This window comes from Caretta caretta, chromosome 2 (assembly GCF_965140235.1).
Source record: "Caretta caretta isolate rCarCar2 chromosome 2, rCarCar1.hap1, whole genome shotgun sequence".
Lineage (NCBI taxonomy): Eukaryota > Metazoa > Chordata > Testudines > Cheloniidae > Caretta > Caretta caretta.
The window spans coordinates 192,234,512-192,260,933 of NC_134207.1; the positions used below are offsets into that span (position 1 = coordinate 192,234,512).

Here is a 26,422-nt window from a genome sequence, read left to right on the forward strand (position 1 = left end):
AGAAGTAATAAAGAAAGCACAACTTCACTAAACAAGAGTGTCACTTGAAATATCAGAAACTGGGGAACTGGCAGGCTCCACTGGATTAGTAATAGGCTGTGGAGTCTTTCACTTCTAACGAACTGGACTTAACTCTGTAGAACTCTGTTTGGGGCAGCAATGAGCAAAGATTGTGTGAAGTGAGATGGACTATAAGTAGTGTTTGTATTAAAAATAAATGGTGAGGTTTTCAGTGTCTCAGATGACCTTGTTTTCACCACTTTTCTTCCCCCTGTTCCCCCTTAGTGGGATGACCTGTTTTTTTCACTCTGAATATCTTGGCCACTTCTCTGAGGTATTTTAAAGGGTGGAACTCTGGGGCAAGGAGTTGTTTCTAGGAGTGTTTTTTGGTATGTCTCATCAATCACTCTCTGCATCAACACTGTTCATCTCCCCCATCCAAACACCTACCCCAATACCTTGCTGCCTTCAATTGCTTCCATTTCTTTCCCATTCTTCTGACTCTATCATGCCCCCATCTGTGGGCAACTCCTCCCTGATGCTGCAGGCTTTCCGCCACTCCTCTTACTTGTGTCTGTTTTTCACCTGGAACTCTGCTTGCTACAAATCCCCCAAGCTCACTGCTCCAACTTGCCCTGCAGCAAACACTTCAGCTCCCCTCTCTCTCACACATGCCTGCATTTTTATTGCACCTTGGGAATCTCAAGATTTCTGACTTTCACATTTAAAAGCACAATGCCTGTCAACTCCCTGTGGTATATTATAAAAAATGTATAATATACTCATAAATTTGGGTGGGGGGGAGCATAAGCACAAATTTTGGATACTGGGAAGTCAGTCGTAGAGAGGGTTTACAAGTTAATATGCGGAGTGAATGCTTTTAATAAATTCTCTCCCTTAAACTGATTAATATTAGGCATCTTGCCTTTAGTCTTTATGCATTGGTTTAATTTGCCCCATGTTTCTACTTTTTTTAGTTTTAAGTGACCCAAAAAGGAATTTTCAAAGTAAATTTCTTAATTACAATAGGCATTCTTGAGCCATCAGAAGGTGGTTGCTACCTTGCTGGAAAAGTGATAGTATTTGATGCCAGCAGTAATCTGCCTAGTGTCATATGATAAACTAGTCCAGTGGCTCTCAACCTTTCCAGACTACTGAACCCCTTTCAGGAGTCTGATCTGTCTTGCATACTCCCTCACTTAAAAATTACAGTACTTGCTTACAAAATCAGACATAAGATTACAAAAGTATCACAGCACACTATTATTGAAAAATTGCTTATTTTCTCATTTTTACCATATAATTATAAATAATGTATTTAAATTTCAGTTTAGAGTATATAGAGCAGTATAAACAAGTCATTGTATGAAATTTTAGTTTGTACTGACTTCGCTGGTGCTTTTTATGTAGCTTCTTGTAAAACTAGATGATGTACTCCCTGGAAGACTCCTGTGTACCCCCAGGCATACACGTACCTCAGGTTAAGAATCACTGAACTAGTCTCTCTCCTCTGCCAATACTGGATTAACTTTCATAGGAAGAACATCATTATTTATGGCTTGATCCACATCCCTTCTACGTTAAAAAAAATTCCCTGTGATTTGTATGAGTTATCTGAATGGGGCAGCTTTAGGATTAAGAATATGTAAATAGAATATTATGTTTATTTAATAAAGCTCTTCTAATGCTAAATTGGAATTTTCCAATTATTAGGCGTCTAAAACTGTTTCTTTCTTCTAACATCCCTACCAGCTGATTTAAATAACCCGGTAATGCATTTTTTCTTTGATAAATGTAATACATGCAGATTTATTATGGCATTTATTGGGTTACACTTAGTGCTAATGTCATGACCAATTTGAATGATTGTTGTAATGAATTAAATCTTATGTTAATCCTTTCTCTTTTGATCTGTTCCTTATAGCTAGAAAAAATGTAAAACAAGAAGCAAATGTAAATGAAGAATGGAAAAGTATGTTTGGGTCTTTGGAACCTTCTAACATCTCCCAGCCAATACCTAAAGGGCAAAGTACTGATCAAGAAGCAGCTCAGACTGGAAAACCTCTTCGTTCCGAGTCCACTGCTGGCATCTGTGCCAATTTGTCATCCTCTCCACAGGTATTTCTGAAGACCTCACTTTTTTGCATTTTTTTTATCTAATCTGAATATTTAAATAGCAGCAAACACTAATATCTACTCACTGAAACCAGGGTAAAAAGGGATTTTTTTTTTAGCCATTTTATGTAGTGTTTCTTTGTTCTTTTGGCTCTTTTGTTCAACAGAATATTGGGGCTTAAAGTTCAAAAAAATGGGGAAAATAAGGGTTAGTTCTATGAACAGCATGATCCTACAAGTGAATATATATCTTTCTCTAAGGGATGTGCTGGGGGAAGACTAACCAATGCATTAAGTAAGTTATGCTGGCAATAAAGGTCTTGGAAGCTCTTTGAGAATTCAAGAATTTAGGCCCTGTAATCTCCCTTTGGGTGAACCCGTTTTTGTCTGTGACTTCAGTGGAACGCAGCAGTTACCATACCAGATCGTAGCAGCGGTCTGTCTACAGTACAGAATACTGTATCCAGTAGTGGTCAGTACCAGATGCAGAGGAAGGTGCAAGAAATCCTGCTGTAAACATGGATGGAATAACTTGTTCATAGGGAAAATTTTTCCCATCCCTCATTAGATTGATTTGTATTCTGGAGCATGTGTTTGTAGAATTTCCAAAATTGGTATGGGTGTTAGGGGCGGCCTGGATGGATCACCTTGCAGGATTAGGGCCTTACTAACTAGCTGTGACATTAATTCTGGAACTCTGATGGGAGTTTGTCAACATTTTTGGTTTTATGTAAACAAATAATTGTTAGCTAATTTGTCACTTTGTTGGCAGTACTAACTACAGGTATATTTGCAGTAACTGCTCCTACAACAGTTGCTTGAAGAAATATTAGTAAATATTTTCTTCACGAAAATGTGTACAGTGAATAGACAATTGTGTACTGTGTTTTGAATAGTAATTTGTATTTAAAGTTGTTATGCAATCAGGACATTGACTCCACTCTCTATGGTGGCTTTGGAACCCTTTCATTTAATGTGGTTGCAGTTTGGCTTGTGGCGAATTGTGTGTCTGCGTTCAGGTTGCTCACTTGTACAAGTATTGAATTCTTAATTTTGAATGTGTGTCTTTACTCATCACTAACAAATTAAAGGCTAAATGATTCTTCCATGCTCTCGTCAGTGTGACATGCTAATCACATGACTGATTTAGCTGTGAACATTTTTTTAAATTGTTTATGGCATACAGGCAACTGATGGAACAGTTGTCCAAACCAGGAAACCAACCATACAGGTTTTAAGCAGTACAGCTTCACCTTCCACGTACCAATTACGCATCACTACTTGCAAAACTGAACTTCAGCAGTTAGTCCAACAGAAGCGAGAACAGTGCAATGCAGAAAGAATGGCCAAACAGATGATGGAAAATGCTGAATGGGAGAGCAAACCACCTCCTACAGGTAAAGATCAGGACCAAGGTGTCATTAGACCACAGATAAAATCTCTTGGATCAAATTAGATTCATAATAAGGGAAAATTTTGAAATGCTAGGAACACAGGAAATTACCGGGTTAGGAAATGTTGCAGTTTTAAGAAGCTGATCTGGACTGGTTCCTTCTAATATTTCCACTGTCAAAACAGAACCTTTTCCCTAAAGGTCACCTAAAAAGCCTTATTTTTAAAAATTTTAAAAAGGGAAACCATTTTTATATTCCATGTTACTGAACCTGTAGACATGCAAATTATAAATGGTAATTTAAAATCAGTTTCTTCATCTACCTGCCAAGACTTAGTCTTCAGTTGTTCTCTTGTAATCACAGATGACCTTGCTAATACTTCAGGCAGTACAGAGAATGCAGTTGTCCATCAGTGTAGTTGATTTGTCAGTAACTTTTGCCGGGAAAGAGATTGAACTCTGATCAGCAAGCTTTTCAGTTCACCTTTAACATGGAGACAGGGTTAGCCTCACTCAAAATGCTAAGCTATCTGTACCGAGGATGCAGTTAATTTTATTGCGGTATGTGATTTTTATTTTTAAAGGACATCCTGTTGCATAAGGAGATAAACAGTGATTTTAATTTCTAAATCTACAGTTCAACACCGTCTTGGAATTACTAAAATTTTAGTTTTGTCTCAGGTTAGACCCTGTGCTGTGGTGAGGTTCACAGGACAAAACATGATTTTTTTTCAAAGCATGGTTACAGTGGTAATCTCTCTGCTGGAGAAACCTTGGCCAGTTGACTGAATTTATAAAATAAGTGGCCTTCCTGACTCTGTTAGTCTCCCTAATGACTCTACTATTTTAGCATCATTTGGATATGTCCATTGCCATATTAGCGATAACATTTTATTTATTTGTGTGGTGTTAGTGACCAAAGGCCTCAATCCAGACTAGGGCTCCATTGTTCTAGGCAGTATATAAATGTATAGAAAGGTACAGTTGTCCAGGGTGTTGATTAGGTAATTTTAACAATTTCACTCTACTTTTGGAAAGCTTTTATGTGTTAAACCTTCAGAAACCTAAACAATAGAGCTAAAATTTTACACCAATTTAAATATTATACTCAAGTTTGGATAGGGGTATTTTGATTTTTTTCCTCTTGTGCCTTGTAAGTAAAAGATTTAACGTCTGTCCACTGTTCTTATATTGCTATATAAAATGGTAACTGCAATGGTATTTTACCAAGGTATGAGCCGCCAAATTATATTTAAATCTTGGTGATCTTGACTGATATATATTGATTTCTCCTTTGAGAGAAATATTGTCTGCGCAGCCATACATTTTTCATTTGAAGAGAATTGTGCGACCTGGGAAATGCATAATGCATCCCAGGACACAGCTGAGCTGTTCCTCTCAGCCCTGGTCTACACTAGGACTTCAGGTCAAATTTAGCAGCATTAAATCGATGTAAACCTGCACCCGTCCACACGATGAAGCCCTTTATTTCGACTTAAAGGGCTCTTAAAATCAATTTCCTTACTCCACCCCTGACAAGTGGATTAGCGCTTAAATCGGCCTTGCTGGGTCAAACTTGGGGTACTGTGGACACAATTCGACGGTATTGGCCTCCGGGAGCTATCCCAGAGTGCTCCATTGTGACTGCTCTGGACAGCACTCTCAACTTAGATGCACGATTGTTTGCCGTTGCTCTGACACAGGGAGGGGCGACTGACGACACGGCTTACAGGGTTGGCTTACAGGGAGTTAAAATCAACAAAGGGGGTGGCTTTACATCAAGGAGTATTTCAGGCAGGACTTCACAGAGGGTTCCAATAAGAAATGGTGCACCTAAGTTATTGTTCTTATTGGAACAAGCAGGTTGGTCTGGCCTCTGATTGATACATGGCTAGATTTACCTTGCTGCACCTTCTCTGTGAGTGACTGCAGTGTGACCTAGAGGAATGAGTCCCCTAGACGGGGGGCGGGGGTGGGGGGGTTACAAATGAGTACAAAACAAATCTGGTCTATTTCTTGTTTTGATCCACTCCATCTATCTTTTACATCTTTGGCTAGCAGCAGACGGTGCAGAAGGACTGCATGCCATCCACATCTCATTGCTGCTCGGCAGAAATGGTACAATAGGACTGCTAGCCATCCTCATCTCTTGCCTGCCCGGCAGAAGATGATGCAATAGGACTGCTAGCAATCCGTATCACCTGCCTGCTCACCATAAGATGGTTCAATAGGACTGACTGCAGGACTAAAGAGAATGACCTGATCAAGTCACTCCAAATTTAGTCCCTGCGCCCATGTCTGCCCAGGCGCTCCTGATCGACCTCACACAGGCGACCAGGAGCACCTCGGACATGATGATGACGGCTACCAGTCGTACTGTACCGTCTGCTGCCAGAAGGCAATGGGTTGCTGCTGCTGTGTAGCAATGCAGTACCGCATCTGCCAGCACCCAGGAGACATACGGTGACACTGAGCTGAGCGGGCTCCATGCTTGCTGTGGTATGGCGTCTGCACGGGTAACCCAGGAAAAAAGGCGCGAAACGATTGTCTGCCCTTGCTTTCACGGAGGGAGGGAGGGAACGTGGGCCTGACGATATGTACTCAGAACCACCCGCGACAATGTTTTAGCCCCATCAGGCATTGGGATCTCAACCCAGAATTCCAATGGGCAGCGGAGACTGCGGGAACTGTGGGATAGCTACCCATAGTGCAACGCTCCGGAAGTCGACTCTAGCCTCGGTACTGTGGAAGCACTCCGCTGAGTTAATGCACTTAATGCACTTAGAGCATTTTCTGTGGGGACACACACGCTCGAATATATAAAACCGATTTCTAAAAAACCGACTTCTATAAATTCGACCTAATTTTGTAGTGTAGACATACCCTCAGAGTGATCAAGCGCACCAAACAACGTTGTTTGTTTCAAGGAAAGATTCACAACAAAAGTATGTAAGAGGTTGATCCAGATACTTTTGGTTAGCCGTTTTGGAGAAGAAATTAATATTTACATGATAAATTGCATTCATTCAGGAAAAGAGTGCTTGAATTGAAGCTCTGATATCGCCCCCCTCCCCCCTGTTTTTTGAAGGATTTTACTGGGTTTCAGATGGCTTTAGAAGAGTTGTCATGCGTTTTATCAAATACCTAAATAGTGCAGAAAACCTAGTGTTAATACAACATGAAGGCTGCAAGATCAAATGCTCTTAAGTCAGATAGTCCCAGAAGTTCAGGTTGCTCAGGCTAAATTAATAGGATGTGCAACATGGCCCAATCTCTTTTATGGCATTCTGAGGACAGTTGCCAATTGCAGTATTGTAATTTGCATACTCTATAGTTATTGAGGAATAATATCGTTATGCAAATCAACTCCTCGCTGCCAACAGGAGAACAGAGGATTTGTGTAACAGTTGTGGGTCAATAACTTTACAATATTCTTAAGCTTTGACTGCCTCTGTGTAACGTTATTAAATGCATAGGTCACATCTCTGAAAGAAAATACTCCCCTTCCAGTCCTCCAAACTCTGGTAGATTTGCTTTATTTTAGAATCTGGGTTACTTTAATATACCCTTCCCCTGTAATTTGGCATATTGCTAAAACCTATTAGTAATAACTCTGAATCTGTGTTTTGTTTTTAAAAAGTCCCAGTTTAGTTTTTAGATCTACAGTACTTCTCAGTTTTATGGAACCTGCTCTCGCTTCCTGATTGCCAGCCACATTTGGGAAGGGCTAATAATGGTAGGTAGGCAAGAGGAAATAGCAATAACTACTCATACAGAGATGCTGTTGCTGATAAGGATTCCAGTTAAATCCCTCCTGCTAGGTTCTAGCAATGATAAGGGGCGGGCTGTGTGTGATTCTATCAACCCTCCATCCTGCTGAGTCCAGGCAGCAGGAATCCAGCCCACACATGACTGGAAGCAAGAGGGCAGGGTCCTGCTGTTTCTAAGATCAGAGGCAGGAAGGATGCATTAACCTCTGATAGAAACAGGGTTGGGTTAGTCCCTTTAATGTGCTTTAAGCTACTGGTGCTAACAGTGAGTTATTCCTTCTTCAAGCTTCCTGCTGGCAGCAGCCCCACTATCAATTTTAGAGTTGCCTGTAAGCAGCTGTCTTTTGTCTCTTTGCTTCCTTGCAAAGCATCCCCTCCCCAGTGGGCTTGGGAGTATTTCACTTTGCTTTATTGGAGCAGGCTCTCAGCAGAACAGCTTAAGAGCATTGTTGTCAGAAGTTGCTGCCATTTCCTCTATTCCACTGTGCCAAGTAATGACAATGTGAGAATAGCACTCCACATTGCTGCTGTTCTAAATGCCAGTGGAGTAACATCAGTTTAGATCTTCAAGGTCTGAAAGCCCATAGTCATTCATCGGTTTTAAACATAGCTCTCATGAATTAAATGGGGAGGGAGGCAGTGGTTTGAGAAAAGAGGTTGTTGACCCACAAAATATTTTAAATCCCATCTATGTGCTTCTATTGTATGGAATCCCACACTAGGATCCTTTGGGTCCAGCATCACAGACCAGTCCCAATGACTATATATTTGAATGTGTGTAAAATAAATAAATAAAATAATACTGCTCTTGCTTTTGGGTCTCCTAAAAACATTCTCTTTGGCACCAATAAACAGTGCCTAAATCTGGTGTGCTGATGTGCAGTCTGCCTACTATCTTTTTAGTGTTGAATGTGCCTGCAAGCTATCACAATTTATCACTTGGATGGGAATTTTCATATTTCCTTTGTGGTCGGTTTTGGGGGTTGATTTCCTATTGCTGTTTCCATAGGGTGGCGTCCTAAAGGGCTGTTAGTTGCTCACCTTCATGAACACAAGTCTGCAGTGAACCGTATTCGAGTCTCGGATGAACATTCCATTTTTGCCACATGCTCTAATGATGGCACGGTGAAAATCTGGAACAGCCAAAAAATGGAAGGAAAAACCACTACGACCAGGTAACTTAAAATTTCTTGGAATATGTAGGTTTTTTGTTTGTTTGTTTGTTGTTGTTTTTTTAAACCAAAAATATTTAAATACACTCTCAGAGTTAAGCTTGAACCACTCCTACAGTATACTGAAGATCTTAAATGTTCAAATGGAACACGTAAGTGTGCAACTATAACATTTTATGCTTCATTTTCTAGGAATCTTTGTTCTCTTCTATCTAATTGAAACTACAAGGGGAATATTACATAGGCAAAGCAATTGCAAATCCTTTTGATGTACAGGTGAAATATATACTGGTACTGATACCTTAAGATCACCTACGTTTGCAGCTAAATGAGCTTCGTAGTTAACTGCCTCATTCCCTGAAATGCACTTCAGGAAGTTTGTACTGTTGGTTGAAGAGAAAATGCATGGTACATAATTTATTGAAATGCATACCTTACAGAGAAGAGAAGTCCTGTTAATACATTAAAAAGAAATGAAGTCAGTAAAGACGCACAGGGCCATTATGATAATGAAATTAGAGTATGTATGTTCATAGACAGATTAAGATATTGTAAAAAAGCTACATATATGTATGTAAGATTGTAGGGGTTTTATTATTCTGTATCCGTAGCACAGAATGGTCATGAAATTGAAGAGTATCATAATACATATCACAAAGGGGGAGAATTAAGGTTACGTGGGCAACTTAGACTTTGACATTTCGTGACTTTGGAGCACTTAACTGTGCAACCTTAATATTGTCTTAATGCAGAGTTGTTGTTTTAAGGTGGTGGGAGAGATTAAATTGTTTTTTTGAGCCTGCTAAGACACTGGGCCACTACTTGAAACTGTTTCCTGTCTCTTCCCCTCCCCCTTTTTAGATCAATTTTGACATATTCTCGGATTGGAGGAAGTGTCAAGACACTCACTTTTTGCCAAGGCTCACACTACCTGGCTGTAGCTTCAGATAATGGTGGGATCCAGCTTCTTGGGATTGAAGCATCAAAGCTTCCGAAATCTCCTAAAATTCATCCAATACAAAGCAGGTACATGTCAACAGTGTCTATTTCATACTGGACAATTCATGTACTATAAGGTACTAGCATGCACTTAACAGTAATTCCCTCCCTCTTGGGTAAAGAATGCTTGAAAGGCTGCACAGTTCTATGGGTCTAGCATAGGAGAAAATTGGGAGATATGGGTTATATACCCAGCACTGTCACTGACATGCTTTTGATCTTGAATTATTCACCAAACTTTCTATTCCTATTTCCTATTCCTCTGTGCAAAATGGGAATGACATCTACTTTTCTCATAAAGTTGTTTGAGGTCTTCATGGAAGGCATTAAATAAATGGAAAATATTGCTATTTATAAAGCTTTTAAAGTTTTTTACATCATGTTTACAAATATATGCCATGTGATTTTGCTGCAGACATACAGGTGATTCTTCCAGGTTTTTTTAAGGGATGAATAGATGGGTGTGTAAACTGTGGGAGGTGATTTTGGTCTTTGGTCATCTCTGCCATATGAAAGATTTTATTGTCTTAAATATTTAGTATTGCTTTGTATTGTTTATGATTCTGTTACTTCTGATACTTAGATGAGGTGTGACTATAAGTTCCACATTAGGTTGTATCTCCTAAATTCTAGCAATCCAGGTTAAAAATTCACTGTTTGAATGCAGTTTTTTGTCTGATCCGTAAACTCAAGGTTGTGTCTCAAATGTCAACCTCTGAATTGGGATTAATGTAATAAATAACCCAAATGTGGTCAATGTTCCATTTTTTATAAACTAGAGATTAATTTTCATCCTTGTGTATATTGCATCTCTGTATGAAATAGTTGCTTATTTGCATACGCTTTAGATGACTATCGGGTATGCTGTCAGCACTGTAATAACACTCTACAAGAAACAAAGAAATGTACAGTTCCTGCCCTCACAATCTGGACAAATATCAGACATGTTGGGAGACCAAGAAGTCAGTGCTGTAGTTGTGGATTTTAAAGATGAGCTGACCACATTTTACTGGGCTGATTAAGATATGTAGGCCTTGCAGGAGAAGTGAATTTGCTGGAGAAATAGGGAAGATGTTCATTGCAGAAAGGTCAGGCGGCAGTGTGGATGAGAATGGCAGTAAAGCATCTTCAGTCTGGGGGAGTGTTAAAGAAACATTTAAAGGGATAATATCTGTCTTGTTTCTGATTTGCTTTATTTATCCAGGTTGCTAGACCAGAAGGATGATGGATGTGTGGTAGATATGCATCACTTCAATTCGGGAGCACAGTCAGTGCTGGCTTATGCCACTGTGAATGGTTCCCTAGTTGGATGGGACCTGCGATCCACTAGTAATGCTTGGACATTAAAACATGATTTGAGGCTAGGTCTCATAACCTCATTTGCTGTGGACATACACCAGTGCTGGCTATGTATTGGTAAGCTTAATTATTATTCATTCTCATTTTATTGGTTAGACTTAGTGAAGTTCCTCTAAAATAACTATGTAATTAAAGCTGTCCCTTATAGAGTGCATGTTTTATAATGGCTCCAGATACTCTTGCCTCCAAAAGGGGAAAGAGAACTTTTAAAGAGCAGATTTTTTTGCAGTCGGTATTCTATTGTATACCTAATCAAGAGTGCAGTCCCTTTACCTTTGGAACAGAAAGAAAGGATATAGATAAACAACTGGTGCAACAGTCCCTTTGACAACAAATAAATCTCTCACCAGGTACAAGCAATGGTACCATGGCATGCTGGGACATGAGGTTCCAGTTACCCATCTCCAGCCATTGCCATCCTTCCAGGGCTCGTATCAGACGCCTGCTGATGCATCCACTGTCTCAGTCATGGGTAATTGCAGGTAAAACAGATATCTTTCTTACCACTTTATTGTTGAGGATCGTGATTAAGGCTTGTTCTTCGCTTTCTGGTGCACTGAATACTTGATTCTGCAGACTTGCTTCTGCTCAGCAGGTGAGGGTCACAGTTGGATTCTGCCTCTGTGCCTTATAATGACTTTTTTTTAAAAAAAAAAGGGGGTACAGTGTTATCCCCAGATGAAAACTATAATCTCTAGAGTTTGTGTTCCTGGATATTCCAACTCTCAAGAGGTTACGAGCCCAGCACACTGCTTGCCACATATTGCTGCTTAGGGGGAATTTGCTTAAAAGACAGGAGGTGAAATCCTGACCCCAGTAAAGTTAGTGGGAGTTTTGTTGTTGGCTTCGTTGGGGTCAGGAGTTCTCCCAGATTAGGGAAGATTTTCAGCAGTATGAAGGATAGTTCAGTGTCCAAATCCCATTGAACTCAACTCATTTGTGCCTTTGAAAATCTCCCAAGATTCTTACCACAAACACTTGCAGTTGTTTTTTTCTTATATACACAGAATTGTAGTACTCTGCCATAATACTGCAAATATTTTATTAAGTAATGGTGCAGCAGCCCATTCCTGTAATGAGATATTTTTCTTATGCTTAAAATATTGTGCAGTAACAGAGCATACAAAGTTGCAGTATAGTAAGAATAAAATTTAAAGTTTCTTTCACCCAGTGCAAATTAAAATATTTTTAAATTTGGGGTTCAGAGTTTAAGTAAACTTACTCCTTAAATGTCACCTGTTTTATTTTAATGGGTGATGACATCCAGATTCTAAACATCTCTTTGAAAAGCCTTTCACTTGTATGAAACCTGCACAAACAGTGCAAGTCCTCCCCTGCTGGTGAGGTACATAAATAGCTAAGTTTGTCCGGTTGGACTCTGATCCAGCAAAGGATTCACTTATGTGCTTGCCTTTAAGTATGGGAGTAGATCCCTTGAATTTAAACAGAAGTATTTACATGCTTATAGTAAAGTACATCATGAGTGCTTTGCTGGATCAGGACCATAATAGTCTACAAGAATTTCTATAGACTTAGAAATTCTTCTAACACGTGGAAGGGAAGGATGTGCTCTGAGTTTCCTAGCCAGAGTGCTGAACTGCCTCTTATACCTATACAGGCAAACCACCATTTACCATTCACAAGCTGGGGGCAGAAGTTCCCAGGAAGTAAGTGATACAATTATATGTTTTCAAGAGGATATTGGAAAACAGTGGAGTCGCATCTTATGCGGGGGTTAGGTTCTAAAGTCAGCACGTAAAGCGAAAATCGCGTATAGTCAAAATTTCCCTTGAAAATCCCTTAAATTGCCCATAAAGTACAGTATACTGTACAACCCTGTACAGTAATATGTATGTGTACAGTATATAATAAAGAGTACATATGCAAAATATAAATTTACAGTACTGTATTTTTAATTACGGGGGTAATTACAGGGGGTCGTCAGGGCTTGGTGTTGATCCAGGAGACGGAGGTGACTGTGAGCTTGGGTGATGGAGAGCGAGTCGTAGACGAAGTGGTTGGCTCTGGTTCAGCTCGAGAAGTTGATTGTGTAGGCTCATCTGCTGCTGGTTGTTTTCCTTGAAAAACATGGTGATCGGCAACTGTCACTGTTGTCTCTTGAGCTGCTCAAACATTTCTTGATACGGTCTCAACTCGTCCGTAATACTATGTGTGATTTTTGAGGCTTTGTTCCATAGAGGGATCGTATTCAGAAATTAAATCATTCAAGTGTTTCGTTGCTTGGAACACTTCAGCAAATTTATGAAGATTCCAACTTGCTGGCTCTTCCTGGTCGTCGTCGTCGTCTTTTGCAGACGATTGTATCAGTGCCTCTAACTCTTCGTTAGTCAATGTTTCTCTATGGCTCTCAGTTAATTCTTCGGTTTCTTCCTCAAGGATGTCGACGAAGCCATCACCACCCACTTGCCTGGCCACCTGAACAATGCGTTTTACTTCTTTGTCAATGGTCAGGAAACCCTTAAAATCATTCACACATTCTTTCCATAGGTTTCTCCTACATGCATTGACTGTTTCAGGCTTGATTGCATCCATTGCCTGTTTAATATAAGTGATGCAATCAGCAATGTTGAAGGACTTCCAACACTCCATCATATTAAGATTGGGATCAGCATCCATAGCACTACGTATCCGTGAGAATGTAAGCCTTGTGTATGTGGCCTTGAAACAGCGAATCATGCCTTGGTCGAGAGGTTGGAGGATGGAGGTGGTATTGTGGGAGAGAAAGATGACTTCAGCGTCATTGTGTGCGAACCGGAGTGCCTCAGGGTGGCCAGGAGCATTGTCTACAATCAACAACACTTTTTAAAGTCAAGTCCTTTCTCTTCGAGGTACCATTTGACCTCCGGAATGAAACACTTGTGGAACCAGTCCAGAAATAATGCTGCCATCACCCAAGCCTTTTTATTTGATTGCCAGAACACAGGCAGGAGATTTTTGTTCTTGCCTTTTAGGGCTTGGGGATTTGCAGAGCAAACCCGGCTTTATTAAATGCTCAGCCGCATTGCCACAAAACAACACAGTCACATGGTCTTTAGCTGCTTTAAAGCCAGGGGCTTGTCTTTCTGATTTCGAATTGTAAGTGCGGTTGGTCATTTTTTTTTCCAGAAGAGCCCAGTCTTATCAGCATTAAAAACTTGTTCCGGAAGATAGCCCTTTTCTTCTATGATTTTCTTTAATTGTTCGGGGTAGGCTCTTGCTGCCTCTTCATTGGCAGATGCAGCTTCACCAGTAGTCTGCATGTTTTTGAGGTTGAAGCGGTTCCTAAAACTGTTAAGCAAACCTTGGCTGGCTTTGAATTCCTTCTCATCAGAAGGCTGTCCCTCTTCGGCGGGAGGTTTGAACAGCGCATAGAGGCTAAGAGCCTTTTCTTGCAACGTGTTGCCATCTATAGGCAAACGTTTATGGTTCGTGTCTTCCAGCCATAAGTTTAATGCCTTTTCAGTCTTCACTAAAGTTTTATCACGCACCTGGCTCGTCACCTTAGCAGTTATTGGAGCACTTGATGCCACAGCTTGACGAATTTCTCTCTCTCGAATCTTGATGGCACAGATGCTAGATTCGTTGCGGCCATATTTATGCACCACGTTGGAGACCGACATACCGTCTCTCAATAAGTCCAACACAGCCACTTTTTCCTCCAGCGTTGGAACAGATCTCTGTTTCTTCAGTTGAGCACCAGATGAAGTAGTTGGCTTGCGTTTTGGGGCCATCTTGTACGAAAAATACGTGTCTTTAAACGCTAGAATCACACTCAGCACGGCGAGATGCTCACACTATGAGAGGCACGCAGGAACTGAGACCGACTGAGGGAACAGCAGAGTCACGTCTCCCATCTCGCGCTCACTCACGCTCATTGAGTGGAATGGTGGGCGGAATCGCCCGCACTATTTACAGGTACCTTGTTTGTTTGTTTTTGTTCTGTTTTTTGTCGAATAGTTGAATTTGCATAAGTTAAATGCGCGTATGATGCGACTCACCTGTAACAGAGAGTTTTTAAAACAAAACTATCAAAACTACCTTAAAGTGAGGTTTAGGGTCCTTTTTAACCGTAGTGCAGCTGCCACTGTAGAGATGAAAGCAACAAAATACGTTCAGAACCTACTAATGGAGTGAGGCTGACATGTTCCCCAAGGAGAACAAGCCAAATGTGTTGTACACTTAGCCTCTGTCAATAGAAAGTCAAGCCACCTGGTTTAGTTGTAACTGTGTTGGCAATGTCTTTCCTGTAGCTGTTCAAGGCAATAATGAAGTCTCCATGTGGGATATGGAAACCGGCGACAGGCGCTTCACTTTGTGGGCCAGCAGTGCACCTCCTCTTTCAGAATTACAGGTCTGACTTCCTTTTTCCTTTCCCATTACTGTGCTTTATAGTTTTCTTTAGAATTTCCTCAGCCTCCAAACAGCACTTCAGTATTTTTGCCTGTGTGTTTGATTCCTGCCTTTTGTTTCTGTAGTTTCTCAGCATGTGCTCACCTTGGGCAACTTAATCATGTTTTGCTGTCCAAATGAAATCGACTTTCCAAAGAAGTCTAGGATCCTGCAGAAATGAAAGATACAATATAAGGCAACTGTGGGCTCCAGAGAATTAATTGATGTCAATTGTCTGGATTTTTTAGTTAAGGGTTTAGATATTTCTTCCTTATTAAACTTCTTAGATTCAATAGCTGGGGTTGGACCCCTTTGTGTAGTGTGTTTGCAAAGTGACCTTGGCACCAGGGAATTGGACCAGGTAGTTTGGGGTAGGGTATGTTGTCTATTCCCCTTGCAGCTTCATCTACTGTAGAGGAGTTAATGATATTTAACTCACTGACTGGTATGTTTGGTCACCCTATTTTTCTCACAAAACAAACTAAGCAACCATCTGTGCTGTGATGTTAACTGTAAAGATCTTTCCCAAAATGGCAAATTCATAGTATTGTGTTTGGGTCTGTTCATAACATAATGACTTTTAAATGTTGTTCCTGTGATCACAGTACCTCTGTTCTGTTGCACTTTCCCTTTAGAGAGTAAACGCACCACTGTGTTTAGCAGTTAGCATTAAATAGAGAAAATATACCTTCATACGGAGCAATACGCACATGCTTTTTTCACTGTTGCTCATAAGTCAGAGGCACCTCCATATCTAGCAGTGAGTGCAAAACCAAATAAAATAAAATAAAAACCTTCAAGCAAAAAAATATCACTAACCCCCCCTTTTTAATAAATGTTAAACATTCAGATTGCAGTATATGCTGTACTTGGTTAAATGACCTCTCTCTCTCCTAAATAAAAGCCCTAGGTTCCCTTCACTGTTGGGATCTTAAATAGTTCGCAGGGTGGTTGTAGCCATGTTGATCCCAGGATAATTCAAGCGACAAGGTGGTCCAATAAAAGATATTACCTCATCCACCTTGTGTCTCCTGTGTAATGATAGCTTTTCATAACTGAGATTTTTGTGATTCAGTTAACTGGCAACCTGTTATGCTGGTTCCTATAATCTTGGAACTGCCAGGACATCAAGACTTTATGTGTATCAATGTGCTTTTCAACTTACTCATTTTACCCAATTCTGTAAGAGATAATTACCCTAATTTTACTCAGCTGAGAACATCTCTATGGAAATGTCAGAGAATTTTTTGTCATCTCTCATTTGAAGTGTAGGAAGAGTTAGTTTCTCTTGCGTTGCTTTGTGAACAGGAACAAAAAAAAGAAATGATGTTTACCTCTATATATTTAAGATCTGACCATTTACCAAGACACCAAAACACCACACTTCATGTTTGTCATGAAACAAAAGGCAACTTTTTACAAATAAGTTGCCTGTCTGTAATTGAGTCACTATTGTACAAGATGCCTAAGCAGCAGTTCTGCAGAAAAGGACCTAGGGGTTACAGAGGACGAGAAGCTGGATATGAGTCAACAGTGTGCCCTTGTTGCCAAGAAGGCCAATGGCATTTTGGGCTGTATAAGTAGGGGCATTGCCAGCAGATCGAGGGACGTGATCGTTCCCCTCTATTCGACATTGGTGAGGTCTCATCTGGAGTACTGTGTCCAGTTTTGGGCCCCACACTACAAGAAGGATGTGGAAAAATTGGAAAGCGTCCAGCGGAGGGCAACAAAAATGATTAGGGGGCTGGAACACATGACTTATGAGGAGAGGCTGAGGGAACTGGGGTTGTTTAATCTGCAGAGGAGAAGAATGAGGGGGGATTTGATAGCTGCTTTCAACTACCTGAAAGTGGGTTCCAAAAAGGATGGATCTAGACTGTTCTCAGTGATAGCAGATGACAGAACAAGAAGTAATGGTCTCAAGTTGCAGTGGGGGAAGTTTAGGTTGGATATTAGGAAAAACTTTTTCACTAGGAGGGTGGTGAAACACTGGAATGCATTACCTAGGGAGGTGGTGGAATCTCCTTCCTTAGAAGTTTTTAAGGTCAGGCTTGACAAAGCCCTGGCTGGGATGATTTAGTTGGGGATTGGTCCTGCTTTGAGCACGGGGTTGGACTAGATGGCCTCCTGAGGTCCCTGCCAACCCTGATATTCTATGATTTGATGCCGGTCTTGTTTTGTGAAGCATGACAACATAAATTAGTAATTTAGTACAAAAATGTTTTTGGAGATAGTAACATGTTTGCATTTTCCCCCATTAGCCTTCGCCTCACAGTGTTCATGGAATATACTGTAGTCCTGCAGATGGAAATCCCATCTTACTGACTGCAGGTTCAGACATGAAAATAAGGTAAAAATAGTCTGAGGAATCTCTTTTTAGATTTTTTAAAACCCATCACATCTTTACTAACCCACCCCCTCACAGTGCAAGCTTAGAAGTTTGTGAAATTGAATGTTCGCTTTTTCCACAGTCAAGAGAGCTGTGCTCTCTGTTCTATTCCTCATTGCTGCTGCCTGTTATATCAGGCCAGGGCTTTTAACTTCCCGCATCTCACTTTTCCCGTCTGCAAAACTGAAATAATACCCACCTTTTGTAAAGTGCTTGATATGCTATGCTGGAAGCAGCAGTTAGTGATGCCTTGTGAGTAAATGTGATATTAACTTTGATTTTCCATATTTATAACCTATAACTCTTCCCTTCAATAAAAAGAAAAGGAGGACTTGTGGCACCTTAGACTAAAGGTGCCACAAGTCCTCCTTCTCTTTTTACGGATACAGACTAACACGGCTGCTACTCTGAAATCTTCCATTCAATGTTTCTGTAAAGTCTGGGCTAACTGAATTTTACCTTAAGGGCAAGAAGGCTCTTACACAATCGTAGTGAGGTTTAAGCAGCATTAAGCATTTATCATGTATGTTTGTTTGTTTTTTGGGTTGTGTGTTTTGTTTTTTTTTGTTTTTTCCTCTCTTAGGTTTTGGGAAATGGCTTATCCTGAGAGATCGTACATTGTTGCAGGAAGTGCTACTTGCCCATCTGTATCCTACTACAGGAAGATAATTGAAGGCACAGAGGTGGTTCAGGTATCCTGTTTGGTTTTTGTTTTTATTGCCTGTCCAGGCCAGAGTTCAAGTTACACCAGTATGATGGTAGGGATGCTCTCATTGCTAGCACCTGTGCTTTACCTCTTCTCTGGATCGAGGATTTCAGTCAGTGAGTTACATTTTAGAGGCAGAACTTGCTTTTGACAAACAATACCACCAGATAGTATTCAGTGGGGGAAGCCTGATATCTTGGGATGACTTTTGTGATCCTGAAACTCAGTGATTTAACAATTTAATATTTTGGCTTGCCCGTCACTGAGGCATTTCCACTGCCGGCTGTTACCCAGTTAGTGTGGAATTTGTCCTGCAGTTAGAAGTTGAGTACTGTATTAGTTATTTATGCAATGCTGTAAGTACACTTTAATTATGCCATAAGGAACAAATAAATGGAGCACAACTTAAACCATATCAGAAAAGTACAAGAATGTTTTCATTTCAGAATTCTGCTGCGATTGTGTCCCTCAAAGTGACCTTTGGTACTTGCAGCTTTACTAATTTAAATGTGGCATTGTAATGTTTTGTATTGATTATTTAATTGAATAAATGCTATTTTAGAATCTTCTTCTAAGGAGGCATTTTTACATATTTCCTTAATATGTAAAATCAGTTGCCAAGGGTTTTTTTTTTTTTAAATAGAATTTCATCTCTGTATGCCAATTTTGAGAGAATTTTCCCTTATGGAAAAGTCCTATACAATTAGGACAAAACTGGTTGAATTCTCTAGAGATTACTATAAAAATCTGTAGATTTTGAATATATCCTTTCTATAAAGTTAAACATAAATGATATCCCTGCTACATCTAGAATGTTTAAATGAACAGATCTGAACTAGGATTTTTCCATGAGGACGACTAAGCATACATTTTCTCTTTTTAGCTTTTCCTTTACTGAAGTTGTAATGAGTTTGGCACACCAGTGTTTCCCTAATCACTAGTACAGAATTATGACTTCAGTGCAGAATCAAGAAGCTAGATGGTGAATGAAGAGGGCTCTTACCCCCACCCTCTTCAGTAATAGGAGGAGAACTTCTGGCAAAAGACAACTTATGTTGATTTTTTTAATAGTCTTTCTACTTTGCCAGAGTATGAAACATCATCTTTTAAATGTATGTAATTTTGCATACTTGTTTTATTTTAATACTTCTACTCTCAAACAGGAAATTCAAAACAAGCAGAAGATGGGCCCCACAGATGAGACCCCTCGTCGCGGACCAGAGTCTCTACCAGTTGGACACCATGATATCATCACAGATATTGCTACTTTCCAGACTACTCAAGGGTTTATAGTAACTGCATCAAGAGATGGAATTGTTAAAGTATGGAAGTAAAAGTTGCACTAGTATATAGTATGTAAATATTTGTAACAAAGAATAGTACTATACTGATTTTGAAGAATACGAAGGTGACCATACATCAATCACTATGGTTATTAAAGCTTGTTTAAAGGCCCTTTGAGTTATCATATTACAGCTGCTTGGTTTCTGCAGCACTTTCTGAAAGTAACAAGCAGAAGCTGTTTATGAAGAAATTGTATTTAGCCTTGTGGTAACCATACTATTCTTCAGGAACTATGAGAAAATAGTTTATGAAATCTCATGTTGCAGATTATAAACATAATGAAAGCTGCTGACTCCTACATAAACAGTATTTATGAAGTCTGACTTTTTTTACGTTGGATCTGGAAGAAGAGTGAAAGAATTTGTTGCACTAATGTCCATGTATACTCTGATAAATATACAGTTAGAGAATAAACTCCATTTGAGCTTACTTGTACAGTAGTTTGTCTGCAATATCTAGTGTCCCTTTACGTCTATGGTGTGTTGAACCTTGAAACCTGCCAGGCTTCTGCTTGCAGGCAAATGTCATTTATTTGAGCATGTTATATAAAAGAGGACTGAAAGCCCAATGGTATTGTGCAGGGAAAAAAATATTTAAGCACTTCTTGCTACCTTCCCCCCCGCTGTAAATGAATGCATAAGCCACAGAATGAGTGATGCATAATGTTTTCTTATTCCATTATACACTTTTTCTTGCACAAAACAGATACGATTGTTATATCCAGGCAGCAGGAAGTTTTTAGGTACATCATGAGCAAGCAATTTAGTCTCTTGTTCCTTTACAAGTCATTACTTACATACAAGAATCTCCCATCATGATCACTGCATCGTGTCTTATTCTTAACACAGAAGGCTTGATGGGAATAGCACTGAGTATTATTTTTAGCTATTATGATCACATGAAACAAGACACCATCTGAAGTTTCAGGTAGATAGTTTAATTGGTACCATGACATGTTGCATAACATGCATTAAAGCTCAGTATTAAAGCCCACCATAGTGACAGAAGGTACATTTTACAAACTGTCCCCATACAGTTTTTAAATGTCTTTCACCAATTAGAGGTAACGGATATATTTTTTGAAAAAACAAACAAAAAAAAAAAAACCCGAGGCAAGCATGGCAACTTTAAAACTAGAAGGGTGAAACCACTAACCAGATCTGAACTCTGTATACAATGCAATATGTGCATGTGACTCTTAGAAATAATGCATAGTATTTTGTACTGTAGCCCCAAATTATGTGTTTCATACTCTTATGAGAAGTCTTGTTGACTTCAGCTGTGCTAGTTGGAGGGACATGAGGATCTGAATTTTGGCTCACCACTAACAGATTTGTGTTGCCAGACAACAGTGACAGTTTCAGCAAATCTCTCTTCAATTCCTAATGTCAAAGTACTGTTTTTTGCACACTCACTCACTCAGCAGTACCTCTTTTTCCTAAAAAAGGTAATTCTCAGGTGTAGTCTTAAGTCAGAAGAATGTAAAATATTTTTTATGCTAATCTCTGGACCAAAAACTGGTCTAAATTGCAAAGAATTTGGGATCTGTAGCTTTGAACAATGACTATCAGGCATGCTTATTACTGTGAAGAGTCACCTATGCCTGGTCATAAGAGTTTGAGAAATGGGACTTTTATTCCTTGGAGTGCACGGATATTCAAAGCCTGATCCCACTAAAGCCAGTAGCGTATATCCCCAGGGATTTGAGTAGTTTTGTTTAAATTTTAAAATTTTCCTTTTTGGAATAAGATACACAGAAAAAAATACATTTAACCAATATCTCTTCTCTTCCACAATTGGCACAACATAATTCTAGGTTCAAGAGTTTACTCCAAGAGTAACTAGCAACGCTTCAGTAATATGGGGAGGATAGTTTGATGGGCTCACTACCTGCTTAAAGTACTTAACGTCCCAGTTAAAATGCAATGAGCTACTGTATATGTATGCTGTCTATTTTTAGATGTCTGTGTACTAACACTGAAATGAAGCTTTGTAAATGTACAACAAACCTGGATGTTGCAATGTTTTTGGTGACTATTTGACATCACATCAGTCTGAAACTTGGTATATTGTGGCATATGAAACTAAATTTCATTTAGCAACTTAACACCTGTAAAAGGACCATCAGCAGCCACTCTGCTTGGTTTCCATCAAAACTTATGATGGAATAGAGACATTCCATGGAATTGAAATTTTCTGATGGAAAAAACTTACATGGGGAAGTATTTTTTTACAAGCCCTATGCTTATGACCTTGGTTTTTTTTTGTTTTGTTTTAAGGCAGACTAGATGCTCCATGTTAAAGAGACACTGTTCTTTTAGAGTGCCCCTTGGTCTAAAGGAAGTAATTCAGTCACCAATTGCACAGTTACTCTACCTGGAAAAGCACAGCAGTGACTAATAAGCCGCCTTCCTATCTTTACAAAATGCAACTTGCACCTGTAAAAGGAGTATGGAAAATAAAGTTTCACTGAGAAGAATTTGCACTGCATTGAAAGAGGAGAGTGTTACACACGTTCATACCTCAATTCTTGCCAGCCAACTCCAACAAAGCACAACTGACCTGGAGACTAGACAGTTCCTCAAGGGCCTGACCCTGTTAATTTTCAAGTGCCCTCACCTTCCACTCAAGTGATTGGGAGTTGAGCACATTCAGTACTATACAGGAGCAGACCCTACGTGCATATGGATAGATATATTCAAGTTTAACATACTCTTGTCCATTTTTCAAGGAATAAAATGATTCTGTATCTGACAGATCATGTCCACATTTCTTCCATGATTTCCACCAATAAACCATTGTAGGAGGCAGAGATGGGAATTTTTACAGGTCAGAACCATGCAGCAGTTAGTTTCTTCAGCCCAGTGCCATATTTAACCATTTCATTGTTTAAAACGCTTTGGTTCCAGCCATCTATAAAACAAAAACCCAAAGTGCCCTTTCTTTAGGATGAGACTGTCCATACAGAGGACTGAAAAAAGACTTGTTTTCAATACCATTGCTTTTCTTTTCCCCCCCTAAGCATTGTATTAAGGTAGAGTGTATCTTTTCAAACCAGGGACTGATGGCCAACTCTTGGCCTCTTGCCACAGCCTGAGCACGTGCTGTGGTGCCTCTCCAGAAGGCCAGGATGGGAACAAATCTCGAGCCAGCTGACGGAGCCAGTCTTGCCTCAGCCAGGAGGAGCGGCAAGATGGCCCAATGCAGTGGCTCTGTTAGTGCCCTCACTCTCCCTCAGACTGAGCCCAATCCCCCCAAACGACATATGCTGCTTCTGCAGTTGCCAGAAGTGTGGAATTATGGGTAGGCTTTCCACCTCTGAGAACAAAACCAATGGACTAGATCCATCATGGGGATAGGGGAGATGTCTGAGGATGTGAATAAGCGCTACACAGCAAAAGAGCATCTAAAACTAATAAGAGCAGAGAAAGCTGATGCACGTGTGCTGCATAGTAGAGACGCAGTTGCAAATGTGCATCCATTCAATCCCCATCACAACTGTACCTGACACTGCATTCCAGGGAAATCTCTACAGCTATTTTCAAAAGCTATGCAAGGGCCATAAAGGAAACAAAAATATTTCAGAAACACATCACTCAGAGCGGTGGATGTGTAGTACCTCTGAAAATTAGGTCACTTATTTAGGTGCTTAACTTCAGGCAGCCAACTTAGAAAATGTGAGCCTTAACCTCTGTGGGCTTCTGTTTCCCCATCCATTAATAGGAGATCACAGTCTTTGCTCCTGTAGAGCATTTTAGACCCGCAGATGAAACGTGCTGTGTAAGTGCTAAGCACTGTAGTTAAGGGAGCTTGAAAGCAGTAGTGAATGCTAGCCATTTGCTTTTCAATTTGCTAGATATTTTACAAGAATATTTTTATTTCCACTTCTTCTAACTGCCATAATATTTATCCATGAGCCTTTATATGCAGCTCTCTTCACAGCATTCTGAGAACAGAATGTGCTGATGACCGATAAACTCTGTAGTGGCTGCAGATCCAACCAAAATCCTCGTTGGGTTTATAATACAGGAGCCTAGGAATTCTTGCTTTGTATTATTTGAACACGATCGTGATTAATATTAATCAAAACAGTTCAGATGGACCAGGTCTTAAGATTTTACGGAGGGTGCTTGTTTCAGTGAGAATATCGGGGCTTGGGGTAATTGGAGGCCATGGGTGAGCCACATAAGAGGCTCATGTTGGGAAAGAGCCACAGGAGGGCGACTAAGAGGATCATGTGTAGCTGAAGTTAGCTTAGAATGGGCCTGAAGCCATGAAACAGCTCTGTGCTTTGAGGCTACCTGACGGAGAAAGCGAGTGGCAACAGGAAATTCTGCCTGCTTGTGTAGGGGTCCTCTTCCTGTCATGCTGGTGCGGACTCAGTGAGTCTACAGAGGGCAGAAAAGAGGTTAGTTTGATGGCAGGAAGAGGAGGAGGCGACAGAGAAGAGCTGGTATATTTGGCTCCTTTCCCTCAGCTGAATTGTCTAAGGAGGTGCGAAGTCATCCATAGGGTTCCAAAGGTTAAACTGTCCATCCTGCTCCGTGAGGTTTATGCAGACATCCCCCTTCCTTTCCTTACCTCAGACATAACTCACGTTATCTTTCCTTCCGTTTGTTTTGGCAGCATTCTCCATTATGTCTGTAGTTACCACGGACTGATGTGTACTGCTGGCAAAACTGTTGGTGTTTAGAGAACCATCACTTTTGTCATCCTGGAACATTAGTGTTGCATGCCCAGAAACAGCGTATTCAGCATCAGCTATGGCATCACCTCCTGACCAACTGTCATCTATGATAGCACTGGGAATAAAAGAACAGGAAACATTTTGCCCTGGCAGGAGGACTCAAAAATAGCTGGTATTTGCTAACTTCCTCTATTTCAATGTCTGCCCTTTTCCTTATGTTCCAGTCTTAACTCAACCTCCCAGGAACAGAGGTATTCAGATTTCAATAAGGGCTCGTCTTCACGATTTGTAGCAAGCTGGGGTATGAATCTATCCTGTCCTGCAGTAGGTATCTGTGTAGACCCTGCTGCTATGCACAAGTGCACTTAGAGAGTAGCTGAAAGCACACTAAGGAACTGTTAGTGTGCTGCAGCAGGCTAGTGAAAGTCAGATTTACACCACAGCCTGCTGCAAACTAAATGTTCAGGTGGACAAGCCCTAAGAGCTGAAACCATATGTATCCCCAAATCAACCAACCATTGGTGTTGGGGCAGATGGTGCTTTGCACAAATGAGCTCTGCAAGACAAACAGCAATCAGGCAGGAGGAGAATTTTGTATCTCGTTTTAATGATAAGTTTTAAAATCTTTGTTACAATTCTGTAGTTTTCAATTTTTTTTTAAATGACTGATAATTTTGATGGCAGAACATGAAATTACTGCCCAGCACAACTACTCACATGCATAAAGTGAAGCACATCTGTGAGCGTTTGCAGGTTCAGGACCTTTGGTAGGAATCCCTACCCAGGAGAACTAGGTGCTCTCATCAATTTGCCCATATATAACAAGTCATCATAAAATAAGTGTCTGGACTCACACATGTTCTTGGCCCCTTCGTGCATATTCTGGTTTCTGAGAGGCAGCTCTGGTACAACTTCTCCTGAGCTGTACTGGTGGATATTTGTTGATTGCACCTGTCAAGAAAACAAGACATAGTAACAAAATGTACCAACTCAATGCAATTTGAAACAGTTTTCACTCAATTTTTCCTCTTCTGCCCCCACGTATCTTCATTCACCCAGCACGGTTGTACTAAATACTGAAAGCAGTAAGACAAATTACTGTCAGAGCTTGCAAGGGCTTATTCTCAGCTTGATGGTATTTCTGTTTGATGTAACACAATAACTTTTGGATGTCACAGCCAAGCGATTCCAAAATCTCAGGGAATGGTCGAGACGTAAGAACGGCCATAGTGGGTCAGACAAAAGGTCCATCTAGCCCAATATCCTGTCTTCTGACAGTGGCCAATGCCAGGTGCCCCAGAGGGAATGAACAGAGCAGACGATCACCAAGTGATCCATTCCCTGCCACCCACTCCCAGCCTCTGGCAAGCAGAGCCTAGGGACACCATCCCTATCCATCCTGGCTAATAGCCATTGATGGACCTATCCTCCATGGATTTATCTAGGCATCAGTGGGAAGAATTCTATTGATTTTGGTGAAAATCAGAAGGGGGGGGGAATGACACATAGCCCCTGGCATCTGATTGTAGACCTAGAAGCTTCAAGCATCTCTGTAATTGTCTACAAATCAAAGAACTACTTGATGGCTGCCATTAACGCTTTCTATCATAACACCCACCCCCATCTCAGGTCTGCCCATCCTCCCAATTCAGTTTTAAAATACTGACGAGAGAGAGAGAGAGAGAATCAGAACTGTGGCATGGGGGCACATGCAGCCCCTGACATGAGAGCTCCTGGTATGAAGGAGGGGGATTGCAGGGAGTTTCTGAAATAGGATGGTGGTACACAGGGATCCTGTGTGAAGGGTGGAGGAATGCAAGATGCTCCTGGTGTGGGTAATGTGCTTGGCCTACAGAAGTAACAAGTGTGCAACTCTCTAGTATGCTTAACCTTTAAAAGTAATCTTGATACATTAATTACAACATTTCTTATAGTTCACTGGTTCAATACGAGAATGAGAACAGGCCTATTGGCAAACTCAGTTTAAATACCTTCTGTTTCTTTATTCATAGGCACCATTGTTTAGACACATTCACACCATAATGCTATTACAAGCTATGATTAGTTTATAGTATATTTGTTCTCTCACCCTTGCAATT

The 26,422-nt window shown here is 40.4% G+C and overlaps 2 protein-coding genes across 3 annotated transcripts in view; one reads left to right on the top strand and one right to left on the bottom strand.

Moving 5' to 3' along the window:
* Window positions 1-20,065, top strand: part of PIK3R4 (phosphoinositide-3-kinase regulatory subunit 4) — a 38,328-nt gene extending 18,263 nt beyond the window's left edge. For both annotated transcript variants that reach the window (XM_048838731.2, XM_048838730.2), the window contains exons 11-20: window positions 1,925-2,118; window positions 3,302-3,512; window positions 8,288-8,453; window positions 9,312-9,476; window positions 10,654-10,865; window positions 11,159-11,290; window positions 15,059-15,159; window positions 17,459-17,547; window positions 18,170-18,278; window positions 19,456-20,065. In XM_048838731.2, coding sequence (XP_048694688.1) covers window positions 1,925-2,118; window positions 3,302-3,512; window positions 8,288-8,453; window positions 9,312-9,476; window positions 10,654-10,865; window positions 11,159-11,290; window positions 15,059-15,159; window positions 17,459-17,547; window positions 18,170-18,278; window positions 19,456-19,626 — 1,550 coding nt within the window. In that variant the 3' untranslated portion in view covers window positions 19,627-20,065. The remainder of the gene's footprint in view (window positions 1-1,924; window positions 2,119-3,301; window positions 3,513-8,287; window positions 8,454-9,311; window positions 9,477-10,653; window positions 10,866-11,158; window positions 11,291-15,058; window positions 15,160-17,458; window positions 17,548-18,169; window positions 18,279-19,455) is intronic.
* Window positions 20,066-20,552: 487 nt separating this feature from the next.
* The window catches only part of COL6A6 (collagen type VI alpha 6 chain), an 86,407-nt gene continuing 80,537 nt past the window's right edge, over window positions 20,553-26,422 (bottom strand). The window contains exons 36-38 of the mRNA XM_075125707.1: window positions 25,178-25,274; window positions 24,234-24,438; window positions 20,553-22,549 (exon numbers count right to left, since the gene is read on the bottom strand). Coding sequence (XP_074981808.1) covers window positions 22,526-22,549; window positions 24,234-24,438; window positions 25,178-25,274 — 326 coding nt within the window. The 3' untranslated portion in view covers window positions 20,553-22,525. The remainder of the gene's footprint in view (window positions 22,550-24,233; window positions 24,439-25,177; window positions 25,275-26,422) is intronic.